Here is a 15,049-nt window from a genome sequence, read left to right as displayed (position 1 = left end):
GGGGCTCCGTGGGGACGCCGAAGTGCAAAATATGGGCGTTCGGGTGGCCCAGAGGGACGAGGGGGGCGGCGGGGAAGAGCTGGGCCCCGCGGCTCCCAGGGAACGGGGCGCGCGCCCGCGCGGTGGGCCGGAATCCGGAGGGGACGCGGAGGGGCGGGAGCGCGCCCCGCGGAGGAGGGAGGAGGAGGGCTGAGGAGGCGTCTCTTTAGAGGATCCCGGCGGACAGCGCCAGACCCAGACCGAGCCTCGCGGCAGCGACAGCAACAGCAACAGGCGGCGGGCTCGGCGGGAGGCGGGGGCGGCAAAGGGGCGGGGAGCTCGAGGAGGAGCGAGCCGGCCCCGCGCCGCCGCCTGTTCCCCATCGCATGGACGAGCACCTCAGCCTCCTGCGCTCGCCGCCGCCGCCGCCCTCCGCCCGCCACCGCGCCCACCCGCCGCAGCACCCCGCGAGCGGCGGCGGCGGCGGCGCCCACACGCTGGTGAACCCCGGCTACGCAGAGCCCGCCGCGGGCCCCGAGCTGCCGCCGGACATGACGGTGGTGCCCGGGGACCACCTGCTGGAGCCGGAGGCGACCGACGGCGGGGGTGACCCGCCTCAGGGCGGCTGCGGTGGCGGCGGCGGCTGCGACCGCTACGAGCCGCTGCCGCCCGCGCTGCCCGCCGCCGGCGAGCAGGACTGCTGCGGGGAGCGCGTGGTCATCAACATCTCGGGGCTGCGCTTCGAGACGCAGCTCAAGACCCTCTGCCAGTTCCCGGAGACTCTGCTGGGCGACCCCAAGCGGCGCATGAGGTACTTCGACCCGCTCCGCAATGAGTACTTTTTCGACCGCAACCGGCCCAGCTTCGACGCCATCCTCTACTACTATCAGTCCGGGGGCCGAATCCGCCGGCCGGTCAATGTGCCCATCGACATCTTCTCCGAGGAGATCCGCTTCTACCAGCTGGGCGAGGAGGCCATGGAGAAGTTCCGCGAGGACGAGGGCTTCCTGCGGGAGGAGGAGCGGCCCCTGCCCCGCCGAGATTTCCAGCGCCAGGTGTGGCTGCTCTTCGAGTACCCGGAGAGCTCCGGGCCGGCCCGGGGCATCGCCATCGTGTCCGTGCTCGTCATCCTCATCTCCATCGTCATCTTCTGCCTGGAGACGCTGCCCGAGTTCCGCGATGAGAAGTACTACACCGCCTCGCCGTCGCAGGAGCTGTTCGAGACGGCCAGCAACAGCACGTCGGGGGTTCCTGCGGGAGCCTCCAGCTTCTCCGATCCCTTCTTCGTAGTGGAGACTCTGTGCATCATCTGGTTCTCCTTTGAGCTGCTGGTGCGGTTCTTCGCTTGCCCCAGCAAAGCCACCTTCTCGCGAAATATCATGAACCTGATAGACATTGTGGCCATCATCCCTTATTTCATCACTCTGGGCACCGAGCTGGCTGAGCGACAAGGCAATGGACAGCAAGCCATGTCCCTGGCCATCCTGAGAGTCATCCGCCTGGTGAGGGTCTTCCGCATATTCAAGCTCTCCCGCCACTCCAAGGGGCTGCAGATCCTGGGGCAGACGCTGAAGGCTTCCATGCGGGAGCTAGGGCTGCTCATTTTTTTCCTTTTTATTGGGGTCATCCTTTTCTCCAGCGCGGTGTATTTTGCGGAGGCAGACGACCCCACTTCAGGTTTTAGCAGTATCCCTGATGCCTTCTGGTGGGCTGTGGTAACCATGACGACCGTAGGTTACGGTGACATGCACCCAGTGACCATAGGGGGCAAGATTGTGGGGTCACTCTGTGCCATCGCTGGTGTCTTGACCATTGCTTTGCCAGTCCCTGTGATTGTTTCCAACTTCAATTACTTCTACCACCGGGAGACAGAAGGGGAAGAGCAAGCCCAGTACCTGCACGTGGGAAGTTGCCAGCACCTCTCCCCTTCAGCCGAGGAGCTCCGGAAAGCGAGGAGTAACTCGACTCTAAGTAAGTCGGAGTATATGGTGATCGAAGAGGGGGATATGAACCATAGCGCTTTCCCCCAGACCCCCTTCAAAACGGGCAATTGCACGGCCACCTGCACCATGAACAATAATCCCAACTCCTGTGTCAACATCAAAAAGATATTTACCGATGTTTAATATATGAAACAAGTGACATGCTGTGCCCAGTATTGTGTGGAACGTGCCCCCTTGGTCTGTGTATGCCCTTGTTTTATACATTTCCAGACCATTCATCAAGGAAAGGACATGAAGAAGTGGAAAGCACACTTCATTCTCTCTCTCCCTACTGCTTCATACTGAAACAGGTGTCTGTTTTGCAAGTGGGCTGCATTCTCTCAGCTCTCCTTTTTTTCTCTCTCTCCCTCTCTTAATATTTTGAACAACAAACTTACTTTAAACTTGATTTTTAGCACATGCTCTGTAAAAAAAAAAAAAAAGACAAAAAAAAGAAAACCAAACAAAAAAAACTGTACATCCTGGAAGGAAATGAAACTAAAGAACAGAGTAACTGTCTAACCTCAGAATCCAAAGGCAGCTGTTTCTTTACTAAGTAAAGCAGGCACATACTTAAAGGATGCTTCGGTTTGATGGACCCATCAACACTATTGAATATCTAGTTCAATTGCCAACACTGTGGATAGGTGGATGAAAAGTCTATTTAGAACAATGACTTGTAAACCCACCGTAAGTTTATTTGTTTTCAACTGGAATTTCTATTTGGAAGCCCCCCTTCCGGAATTTTAAGGATCTCTACAACTTTGAACTAAGGGAAATGCCCAAGATGTCCCGATCTGACCAATTAGTTTAACTCTTTGGGGCTTGTTAAGCATTTCGAAAGTATTAGACTAAGAGATTCCTATGAAATTCTGTATTCATTCTAGCTAACATCTATCAAAGTCTAGAAACAGATGTTTTCAGTGCTGCTGAGAGAAACAAAAAAATTTCCTAATGCATCTGAGAGATAAGCTTCTGCAGTATCACAAGAAGATTAAAGTGGCAGACACTCCTTCCAGCAGAAGTTACTAATTCGGACCTGACTGATGCAGTTCCCATAGCAACCCATGTTTCCCGGGAAACCCGAAAAGGTTGTCATGGCATCTCTTGCTCTCTAGCCCCACCCCCTAGCCCCTGCTGTTTCCACAGTAACCTTTCCAGATGGTTCCTACTTACATGATTTCACAAGGAAAACCACTGTTTGAATAAACCGCACAAGTAAAGTCTGAGAATCCAAAGTGGTGAAATGAATCACAAAATGCATATTTTTACTACAGAAAATCACTGATGTCATCCCATATTGACTGAATTGAAAAGGAAAATATCGTCATTGGAATGTTAAATATACACTACAGTAAGCCATGATTTGAATGAAATGCCAGTAATTAGGCAATCATTTTAAAAGATGCTTCTCTACTGTTTTCTTTTCCCAAGAAGCCAACAAATGAAGTTAAAAAGCAAATGTCAAAGTGTTCTGCACATAAGCAAGTGAAAGATTCAATCAATATACCTGAAACCTTACTACAAGGGACCTTCAGACTTCCTTTTTAAAAACATTATCCAGATCCCACAACAGCAGTGTCACCATCACAGCCCTTGAAAAACTAAATATACTTGAAAAATATAAAGGATGCACACTTTTAACTGAGGGAATTGCAGACAATCAATAAGAAGGAGGAACAGGAAGTAACCAAACCTTGGGGAAGTACTTGCAAGTTTCAGCCATGTGCCAGGGATGGCCAGAAGACAGCATCAGGTGAGCACTGTGGGAGCTACTGAGAACACTCTCTTTTTGTACAGGGAACCAGGGGGGTGCCATTCATATCTAGATTTGTGCTACCTTGCAAAATCAATAGTTTTATATTCATTATATGCTAGGTGCCTTTTGAAGATCATTTATAACACCTTTTCTGTTTGATGTCCAGGTTGCCAACTATTCTTTGGTTTCCATTGTTTATTGCAAAAAAGTGGGAAAAGAGTCATTTCTCTTCAGAATAACCTTCACCCAAACTGAGCTGAAAATGATTCCATTCCTTTTACTAACCTCCTTGGCTTCTGAACAACGTGTTTCCCCTGAAAAACGGATAAAAGGCAGACCTGCTGTTAGATTATTGGTCTGATTTCATTTACATAATTATTTAGTAGTACAATTCTTCAAAACAAAGATGGTTAAAATTGCAATAAGGGTAACATTTTATTTTAGCATATTCAATTTATTGAATATACATTATATAAAGTATAAATTATACATTATGCACAATTGCTTTTTGGTTTGATAGGTTTAACTATTTTATCCTAGAGTAAGTGAGAGTAACACTATTTTTAAAGCTCATAAAATATTTTCAGGTAGTCAGAAGCCTACTTACTTTATTATTTGTGCATTTGAGAGAGTGAAAAATGATGATTATGACTATATGACGGGGAAGAGGAGGAAAAGAAAACAAAAACCCCAAAAAACAGAAGCAAGAAATCTGTGTACCTGGTCATAGAGTCATTGTTCTTATATATGGTCTTCGAAATAGAACTCCTTTATCTAGTTCCCTTTGCTACTTGTTTGAGCCTTTAACATTGATCCACCTTTTGACCAAACTTTTGGTATTCTTAATGACCAGAAGTTGTTTTTAGGACCCATTTTAGTGGTGATATGTAGATACACTCTAGTAATTACATAAGAATAATTTTTGTATCTGTTCTTAAAAGATGTTAGCATAAAGATGAACAAAGTGCAGTAACAGTGTTATTCACAGTTATTCAGAAGATGTAGAAACCCTGATTAGTTCTATAAGTAAATTATGGTTGTGCCATAATTTTTGGAATTGTACGGTTTTAAAATAACAGTAATACAAAGGAGACTTTTTTTTAACCCAGAAAAATATGACTTTTGAGTCATAACGTTGAGGTAGTATTATTCCTTCTGGTCGCCATATTGTAAGCTCCTTGAAGGTTATAGGTTCTGTACAGCTCTTGACAAAGTTTTGGATTCTAGTGCCCAGCACCAAATGTAGCACCTTGTTTGTATTCAATACATTTGATGAGTGAATGGCTATTATCTTACCTTAGTGTTATTTTCAGGCTTTTAATGAAGTGATTTAAAGCATAAGTTCTGCAGTCATATTGCCAGGGTTTGAATACTGTATGACCTTGAGCAAATTACTTAATCTCTCTGTGCTTCAGTTTCCTTATTTGTAAAATGAGGATAATAAATAGTACCTCATAGGGTTGTTGTGTTACCCTCATAGGGTAAATGTTAATGCATCAGAGATTTTGCCAAGAGATTACATTACATTATTTGCTAAGGGATTACATTATGATTGTGATCATCACAGGCACTGTATAATTAATATCAAGCCTTGTGAATGGCATGAAATACATCAATTATCAGTGTCTTCCTATTTACTTTCTATAATAGCAATAATAATTACGATTTGTTAAGGGTCAGTCATGTCCAGGACACTTCTCAACTCTGCAAGGCAAGTGGTATTAACCCTATCTTAGGAGGGTAAAAAACAGATGGTTAAAGCTAAGTGATTTCCCTAAGACTTCACAGCTAGCAAGAAATCCAGCATGATTTAAAGCTAGGTCATTGTGGCCCCAAAACCCATGTTCCCTTTATTGAGTGACTTGAAAGAGATTGAGAAAATAAATTTCTTATGCTTTTAGGTTTGACTTCAGCCCATGTTACTAATCAATGAATTCATGTAAAGAACATATTTCCAGAAACGTAATTCATTCAGCGTACCGAAAAATTAACCCTTTTTTAACCATCAGATATTTTTAACCATAGGGACCAAATACGGTATTTAAATCAGATGAAGAGACTGACTTTTCTAGTAACAAAAGATTATTTTCTTACACGATTGATTTATCTGGATTTAATATTATAGTACTCAGAAAGTATAATTAGTCTTGGTAGTGATACCTGCTAGGACAATGGATATCTTTTCAGTTTTAAGATTAATTTCCTATTTTCGTGTGTTTTAATCTACAAGAGATGATAGTATTGCTATTATGCAGATTGTTATTTTTCCATCTTCTCATACTTTGCTTAGGTTACTGAAGAACCATGCCAGAAAATAGTATAAACATTTTGACTGTCCCTTATTAAGAAGGGGGAAATTACTTAGAACAATAGCATGGAAAGCAGAAGGAGGTTGCCATTTCATTGAAATTTGTGACATTATTGCCTAACCTAACCACTCCATGAATCTTTAAGAGCAACTGGGCTTAAAAAAACAATTAGAATATAATTGTGACCCACATGATAGTTGTAGCCCCTTCCCTGAGGTCCTAAGGCATTTAGAGAATGAAAATGGGTAGTGAATTGGGCTTAGAGCAGAATGCTAATGAGTCTAAGTTTACACGTGCTACTTAGCTTTGTCAAACCGCAGACTTCACTGAGCTCAATTGCTTGTTTTGAATGTTGAAAGGTATACGTATGTCTGTGTGTACAAGAGATTCATGGGAGGAGGTGTGATTGGATCGACACACATCTGTCAAAACCCTGGGAAAATGTATATACCCTATAGCTGGTGAATCCAGAGATAAAAACAATAACATTGCTATTGTTTTATTTCTTATGTATTGTTTTAAACTGATATTATAGCAAATTTAAATACCCACCAACTAAGGTGACATAATCACAGATGGCTACACATAAGAGGAGTGTTATATCAGTTATTTCTCAACTTTGAAATAAAATTTGGGGATTGAAATTTTAAATACACAGTATGAAGAAATTCAAAGCTATGGTTCATATACATAAAGCTTATTGTTTACCTCTTTGGTATATAACATACTCAAGTAATTGCTTTGCTGATCATATATAAATCCAATATATATAATATATGCCAATAATCTATTCCTCTGAGAACCGTAACTGTAATTTACTGACTTCTCAATACATTTAAAATGTCAACATTTTCTACAGTAGTTACGAGTTCTTTCTACCTCTCAACTGTGAATAGAAGTGATAGCCCCTCCCACTAAGAAATGCAAAGAAGTACATGTGCCCCTGAGTCTGAAGATTTACAGAAACACTGTGAGATAGAGGTAAATGGGGAAGAGGATATTGGGGGATTGCATTTTAGGGTGGGGTTTTTTCTTTCTGTTTTGTATTTGGCCTTTTAAACTAAGGAGAATAAGACTATTGCTTTTATACTACTAATTTCCTACATTTTGTGTAGTAATTTTATACATAAATGAAACCACTTGTTTTTTATAACCTGCTGAAAGTGGTTGATAATCTTTGAGAGAAGGCAAATCAGAGAAGACAGGAAGAAGGGAAGCCATGCATTACCCAAACCTTACCACTGTTACTCAGCCCCCAACCTCCTGCCAGAAAATGGCCATTGCCACAGAGTATACATGATAATAGTATTCTTTAAATTATTCAGACAGGTTAGAAATTTTTCAGATATTTGTCTTTGTTTTCAGTGATGCTATGAACTAATTTTGCCTTTGACATTGTAAAGAAAAAACATTTTACAAAAAAAGTTTTCATGTTTTTTCTCTCTCTTTTTTTCTTTTTTTTGGTACTGGATGTGTTTTTTCTTACATTTCAGAGTTTGCACCATTAAACCATCAAATGCATTAAAGAAGAGATCTGGAAAAGAGGCTTCATCATTTTCTTGGGAGCCATTTTATTGTTGCAATCTAAACAGTGCAGAATAGGAACTCTCGCTTGAAAAGTAAATCCTGGGATTCTGATTGTTAGTAAGACAACATTTAAATGAACAAAAAATCATGTTTCCTCCTATCTGAAGAATGTTAGGAATAAACCTGTGCACGCAGGGCTCTGACTTTGCAGATCCAGGGATCATAGCCCCCAGCATGGTGATAGGGGATGGAGAGGAGCTTTTTCTCTACCGATGAGCCCCCAACCTCACCCTCACCCCTCCCTTGAGAGCACAAAGGCTCTGGGGAATCTCTATGGAGATACCCACCAACTCCTTAGAATGAAAATCAGCATTGTGCCTACGTGTTATAGGCCAATCAGCACTGCTGTTTCACTTGTTTTCCACTAAGTTTATTTTAAACTCTTTTTCTTTAAGAATCCTAAGGTTCTTATTTTTTTGCATTTAAACATGTTCCTTAAATTAAAGCCTTTAATTTAATTTGGAAGAGAAACCAGTGGGGTTAATTTATTACACACACGCCCACACACACACACACACACACGCATGCACACACACTTCACCTCTTCATAAGTTATTTCCTATCCTAAGATGTATTTACTTGTTGTCTGTAGATCTAAACAGTCTAATTCTTTTTCTGAAAATTAGTGAATTTCCAAAATATTTGCTTTCATTCATATGTGCAGCATAAACATTTACAAATCATTTTTATTTTTCAAAGCCTTGCTTAAAAGGCAGTTTTATTGTATCTATTAATGTAGTAATATGTATTAGATTCAAAAAGTAGTAAATACATTCAGTCTATAACTGAGTTTTGTCATTTCGCCTCCTAAATATCTCTATAAAGAATCCACTTTTCTAGATCGCTACCATTACCAGAGTCTATACTCCTATCACCTCTATGCTGGGTAAGTGTGAAGGTCTCTTAACTGGCCTTCCCACGTTTCCTGTGGCCAACCTGACCCTTTCTCCACCTGTTAGCCAGAATGATCTTTTCGAGACTCAATCTGATTATATCACCTGCCTCTGCTTAAAATTCTCTCAAGGTCTTTTCCTGTTCTTTGGGTCTATTAGTATAGAGACCCAAAGGCCTAACATAGCCTTCATGGCCCCATAGGATCTGGCTCAGCCCTCGTGTCTAGCCTTATCCTATACCTGTGCTCCTTCCCTCATTCTGCTGTACTCCAGCAACCCTGATCGTCTTCCAATTACAGAATAAGCTGCCTTTTTAAGAATGGGGATCTTTGCAAATGTTCCCACTACTGGCCCCTTCCTTCCCTCCTCATCTCATTCACTTCTATTTTTACTTCAGTACTTCCTCCAAGATATCTCTCATGACTGTTTTAATCAATTCCTCTATTATGGTATATTTCATCAAATTTAAGTGCTTTTGATTATTAGAACCACCATTATTTTATATGCCTTTAAAAACAAAGAACCTGCCAATTATACGGGAAAGTACCAGTGATTTTAAGGTACATCCTAATTTCATAGCTGCTCAAATCTAAAACAGTATATCTTAGAATGAGTTGAATATAGTATGTTATCTTGACATAGCTGTAATTTTACATTAATTTGTGTTGTATAATTAATGTCTATTTCCTCTGTGAGAGTGGGGACTCTATCTCTCTTTGTTCACCGTTGAATCCCTTCCCATTCTCTCTGGAATCTGTTCAGGCTTTCACCCCTACCACTTCACCAAAAGTGTACTTTTCAGGGTCAGTGGTGACCTCCTATAGCTATACCCAGGGCCATTTCTCAGTAATCATTTCATTTGACCTGTCAGAAGCATTTGGCACTGTAGAATACATTCCCACTTCTGGGAAGAAATTTTTCATTTAACTTTCAGGATACCACACTCTGGATTTTCTTCCTACCTCTCTGACCTTTCCTACTCAGACTCTTTTACTGGTTCTTCCTCACCTCTCCCGGGTCTTCATGTTGGAGAAACCCATGCTCCATGGCTTAGTCCTTAGACCTCTTTTCTTCCTGAATTCAGTCTTATTCTCATAGCTTTAGATGATCTATACGTAAATTTATATCTCCCACTTGGACCCCTCTCCCGAACTCCGGATTGAATTTCCGATTGTCTACTTGACATCTCCACTTGCACAGCTAATGTCTATCTCCAACTTAATATATCCAAAACTGAGCTTCCTTCTCCTCCCCCACCCCCGCCATCAAGCCTATGCCTCCTGACTTCTTCCCCATCTCAGTTACTGGCAACTTCAATTTTCCAGTTGCTCAGGCTAAAATCCTTCGAATCGTCTTTCTCTCTTTCTCTTACACCCCTTATCCAATCTGTTTGCAAATCCTATTGGCTCCACTTTTTAAATGTTTCCAGAGTCTTACCACTTCTGCTACCATCCAAGCCATCGTTATCTCTCATCTGGTTTTTACAGATGATTTTCGACCCTCCTGACTGGCCCCCTGCCTCCTATCCTTTCCCCTACCTGAGTCTATTCTCAACATAGCAGCCGGAGTGTTCCTTTTAAAACACTTGTCAGATCATGTTACTTCTTTGCGGCAAAACCCCCACTTGGCTCCCCGTTTCACACAGAGTATAAACTAAAGACCTTACAGTGGCCTACAAGGCCCTACCTCATCTAGCCCCCGTTACCCTTCTGATTCCTCTTCAGATTCATCCTTAACTGCAGCTGCACTGGCCTCCTTGCTTTTCCTCAGATATATCTGGCATGCTCTATTCAGGTCTCTGTACTTCCTATTCCCCTGCCTGGAAGGCTGTAGCGTCTGCTCTCTGCACGGCTCGTTCTTTCACCTCCTTAGGTGTCACTGTCTCGGTGGAACCTCTCCTGGCTGCTCTGTTTAAAATTGCCACCTCCACAGGACTCCCTATACCTTCCTCTGATCTGTTTCATCCTCTAAAATATTAGACATTTCACTTACTTTGTTTATTGCTGTCTTCCCTTCACTTCCATGAGAACAAAGATTTTTGTCTGTTCTTTGGGACTGTATCCTCCAAGGCCTAGAATATTACCTGGAATAAGGTTAGTGCTTAATGAGTATTTATTTGAGGGAGCGATGAGAAGGGAATAGCATTCCAGTTTGAGCGTTTTTAAACTACAAACAAAATGTTTGTGTTGTGTATCTATGCTTCATTTTATCACTGTGAGGCTTGTACTCCTCACCGTGCTCTTTTGGATGAAATTCCTCGTAATTGGTTCACTGGAGAAGCCTTCCATTTGGCAAAACATGCTCCAGCAGGGGCGTGTTAAATATAACATTATATGTGATGTCGCTCCTAATCGCCAAGGGTATCTGGAAGTCAGAATGCCTCACAGAGACGGTGTTTCCTACCTAATAGCTAATAGAATGCTCTTTATAAATGATATTCAGTATATACTTGTTGACTCGTTGACCCAAGTAGTACAGACAGCAAAAATCAGAACAAGCAATTAATATATCCAGGAACTTACCTATCTAGCAGACATTCTAAGAAACTTCCCTGTAAGTTCAGTCTTGGTTTCAGTTAATAGTGAGTCCTTAAACACCCATGGGGTCTTCAGGACTATGGAAACTGATTGAATAAGTTATTAGAGATCTCATCAATGAATCACGTTAAAGAATTATATTACTGTACATAAGGCCTTACTGGACAAAATTATTTCTTTTACAATATAACCTAATTTTTCATGTAGTTGTCAGGTTATGTGGTAGGATCACAAAAATCGGCTATTTTTAAAAGTGATTTGTTCATGTATGAAAGAAAATCCATCCATGAGAAATAAGGGTGGGTTCTTAGAATGACAGTTATAATGGCAAAACTTAAGCTGCTTCTAAATAAAATAAGATGGAAGGTGAGAGACAGTCCAGTAGCATATGTTGGTATTGGGAGATTCCTAGCAGCCTTGAAAAGCCAAAGTGTAATATGGAATTACTGAAACTAATTAAAACATTGATATAAATGAGTACTGCAGATATTGCCATGATTTTAGGCAATATGATAACAAATGCACTTCCTTCTGCTGTAGGAAATGGGGATTCTTCTGATGTGAATAGCAAGGAACTTTCCCCACACTACTTCTGAATTTTCTCCTTTCCCTGGATTTCTCAGGCAGACCAGACCAGAGATTCACCTGGGTGTTGCCTCTGCATATGCAGTGGCACAATTTCCTTACCAGATACGTCACCAAATTAATCAAAGCTAATGCATGTCTGCATATGCTTGAGATTACATCTGTAGACCAGTAGAACTTAGAAACTCTTTCATCTTCTATCACTTTGTACAATTAAGGCCACATAGGACAGAGATCATTTCTCTCTTCTGAGGTCACATTGTTAGGACTTTTTAAAGAAATGACACAGACTAGAGAATTGAAAATGCATAATTTTCATTTCTTTTTTTTTTTTTCTGGTTTTGGGTGAGGAATTGTAACATTGTTTATTTTTATTACTTAACTCAGTATGGGTTTTTCCAGATATTCCATTGTAACCTGGTATAGCCAAGGTATTAGATATTTAAGAGGCAGCCTCACATGCCATTACATTTTATATTTACCTCAGGTAAGACTACAGGACAAAACAAAATACCTGGTGTATTTGAGGAAGAGCAATGTGTATTTGAGGAATTCACTAATCTATTACTTTTATAAGAAATTGTCACTAAAATCAGTTAAACAAGAGTGACTCTATGTGAGATTTAAAAATGTAGTAAGCGACTGAAAACCATAGAGAGAAATAATTTCTCCAAGTAAGAACTGTGTCTGAGTTGCTTTATACCTAGATTCTGTAAACTTTTTACCTGCAAACATTTTAACTCATTTTGAAAGGTCAACTTATATTGCTATAAATTATATTACTATAAATATATTACTATGTGAATTGAGGAGATTTATTTTTAGTACCTAAATACTGCTTAAAGTAGTACTGCTTATACCTCACAGCTCATTTTCGCATGACTTTCAGATTTTTAACAAAGCTAACATCTTGGCACATTACCAGTTTTAATTACTGCGTGAGTTTAAACTTTTTCTGCTCCCCAAGAGTGCATAATCTTCCAAGAGGACAATCAGAGAATTATACATAACTTAGCTCATCCATAGCTAGACTCCTTCTAGTCCTTGGGGCTAATTCATGACCATTTAGCTGGTAGAATTTGTAGAAGTTGTTGATGTGCAGCCAACTGTTATTTAGTAGATGTTGTTGATGTGCAGCCAAAAGTTATTTAGTAGATGTCAAAGTATAGACACACGAGGACAAAGTTCCCATAACACCGCGTCACAGAATGATTCAGCTTTTTCCTCATCAGACACGAGTTAGTGAGGCTAACAGGTAACCTGGATATCTGCACCTCTTTCATTTAGGCCTGAGTAGAGGTATCAGTTACTTTTTCACAGACTTGATAGCTATTGAAATTTGACTATTCTTATCCTTTTTTCTTGCTTTATATCTTAGAATATTTATTTGGTCAAATATTGATATCTTCAATTATAAGTCACCATTATACTTTCTTTCTCTCTTCTATAATTTTGATACTTAAGTCAATGTTCATTTTTCTAAGCCCTTCAACCAATTTCTTAGCCACTAATAGAAACAATATGATTACCATCTAAAATCACTTTTATTTTTTGTTTTGTTTGTTTTTGTTTGTTGAATTGTTTGTTGAATTTGTTGAATTGTTTGTTTCTGTTGAATTGCAACTCCTTCCGCACCTACAGTCTATTAGGATGCCAAGCTGTACCAGACTTAATAATCCCAAGAGCCTTGAAGCAGGTATTGACAGATGAAGTTAAAGAAAGCCCCAGCCTCTTATATAAAAAGGGTGCATCAAGAAAAGAATAGCGTAATAGAACCATCTCAAGGTAATCAAAGCTGCAGTAGCATTGAGCAGAAGCTAGACACTGAGGAAATAAAAAGAGTATCATATCATTCATGTTACTTGTGATTTCTTATAATTAGTTGTCATCCATAGCTAGTAGACCACTGTAATTTTAAAACTTTCGTAATGAACATTAAGTGTACTGTGATGCAAGAAGGTACTCTTGCTTTTTGACTGAAGACCAGGGTTAAGAAGAAGTTACTTCCTTCATGAAGGATGAGCAAGTATAATCCAGGCCAAAAAGGAAGACTTTTCACCAGATAATTTCCCAGAATAGTAGGTATACACCATGTAGTTTAGTGAGTGAATGAGTCTTGCATGAAAAGCACAGTCAAATTCCAGGTGGCCATCATTAGGCATTTACAACTGGTTTTGAGACACCTGCTAAGACCAGGAGTATTTATGAGAAACAGTCTTCTCTATGTATTATGATGGATTATATTCACATATTGAAATCTGAAGCTGGGTGTATGATTTTCTGTTTTTGTAGGTATAAGTATCACAATTAGTAAATCTCTAGAGTGCATAAACCTAATTTTTATATATCCATTCATTCATTCAACGTATGTTTACCGCGTAGCTCCTATGTGTAGACACTGTACAAAGTAATAGGGATTTGTTCATTCACTGAGCATATAAAGTATCTACTGTGTGCCAGGCACCATTCTATATTCTGAATGTAGCAGTGAACGAGACAGTTGTGCTGCCTTATGCTATTTTTAAGAAACACTTTATTATCCTTATTTCCAGATGATTTTTTTGTAGTTGGGAAGAGGAAAGCAATACACTTGAACTTTTATTTCTTAGTTCTCCACAGACCTTGGTTAAGTGGCTATTGTTATCTTAATTTTTTATTCCCTACAGTGGTATATAACTGTACAGAGTTCATATTTTAAAGGATCAATAGATTTGAAAGTTATTTGTAATGACAGGGTAATCTGTCATTACAGATTATCTGTAGTTCTAGGTACTACATTTGTAGTACCTAGAACATGGTTGTCAAAATACTCATTTTGAGACTGTTTCTCTCTCTCCATTTTTTTCCTCTCCATAACACTTATCTATTCACTTCAAAGGAGTTCTCATCTTAGATTACCACAGTGGGATGTACAGTCAGAAAAGAAACAACACCTTGAAAGTACATTGAGAAAATTGAAACATGTATTTTTCTAAAAATCAGTAGACAGTACCTTTCAGATGGTTCTAAAGATGAAGATAAATTTTCCTATTCCAAAAACAACCACATTGGTTTAGACTACATTTGGAGTTCATTATTAATAAGGGGAAAAATGTTCATAATTTCAGCATACTCTGAAACTGTTTCTGACTTATCAATTAAAAGCCCTCAATATGTGGTTAATGCATTTAGAAAATTAAGTTGCTCAAACTTCTCAAGGTAACAGTAAAAAAAAAATAAAGTTTTTAAAAGTGTAATAAGTAGAATATTTAATAGTGACCTAAAGTCTACAATTTTTTAAAAACTAAATATACAGTAAATTATTATGTTTACTCTGTCCAACAGATACCTGAAGAGCCCTACGTAAAGAACTGTAGAGCTGCACTGACCAGTAGGATGCTCTTTTTAAATTGCTTAGATCAAGAATACAGTGTTGGTT

The 15,049-nt window shown here is 40.2% G+C and overlaps 2 protein-coding genes across 2 annotated transcripts in view; both read left to right on the top strand.

The window, feature by feature from the left end:
• Positions 1-234: 234 nt before the first annotated feature.
• On the top strand, positions 235-2,435 carry KCNA3 (potassium voltage-gated channel subfamily A member 3). Its single transcript, XM_032635716.1, has one exon. The coding sequence runs from the start codon at positions 366-368 to the stop codon at positions 2,103-2,105; it is 1,740 nt and encodes a 579-aa protein (XP_032491607.1). The 5' UTR covers positions 235-365; the 3' UTR covers positions 2,106-2,435.
• A 144-nt stretch (positions 2,436-2,579) lies between these two features.
• Positions 2,580-15,049, top strand: part of KCNA2 (potassium voltage-gated channel subfamily A member 2) — a 67,844-nt gene continuing 55,374 nt past the window's right edge. The window contains 1 exon segment of the mRNA XM_032635726.1: positions 2,580-3,717. The gene's annotated coding sequence lies outside the window, so the exon portion shown is untranslated.

Source organism: Phocoena sinus, chromosome 1 (genome assembly GCF_008692025.1).
Source record: "Phocoena sinus isolate mPhoSin1 chromosome 1, mPhoSin1.pri, whole genome shotgun sequence".
Lineage (NCBI taxonomy): Eukaryota > Metazoa > Chordata > Mammalia > Artiodactyla > Phocoenidae > Phocoena > Phocoena sinus.
The sequence above is the reverse complement of the archived record's forward strand: the minus strand, read 5'-3'. Positions and strand labels throughout refer to the sequence as shown.

Coding starts and splice junctions, on each gene's coding strand:
- KCNA3 (XM_032635716.1), top strand. CDS start 366: ATGGACGAGCACCTCAGCCTCCTGCGCTCGCCGCCGCCGCCGCCCTCC.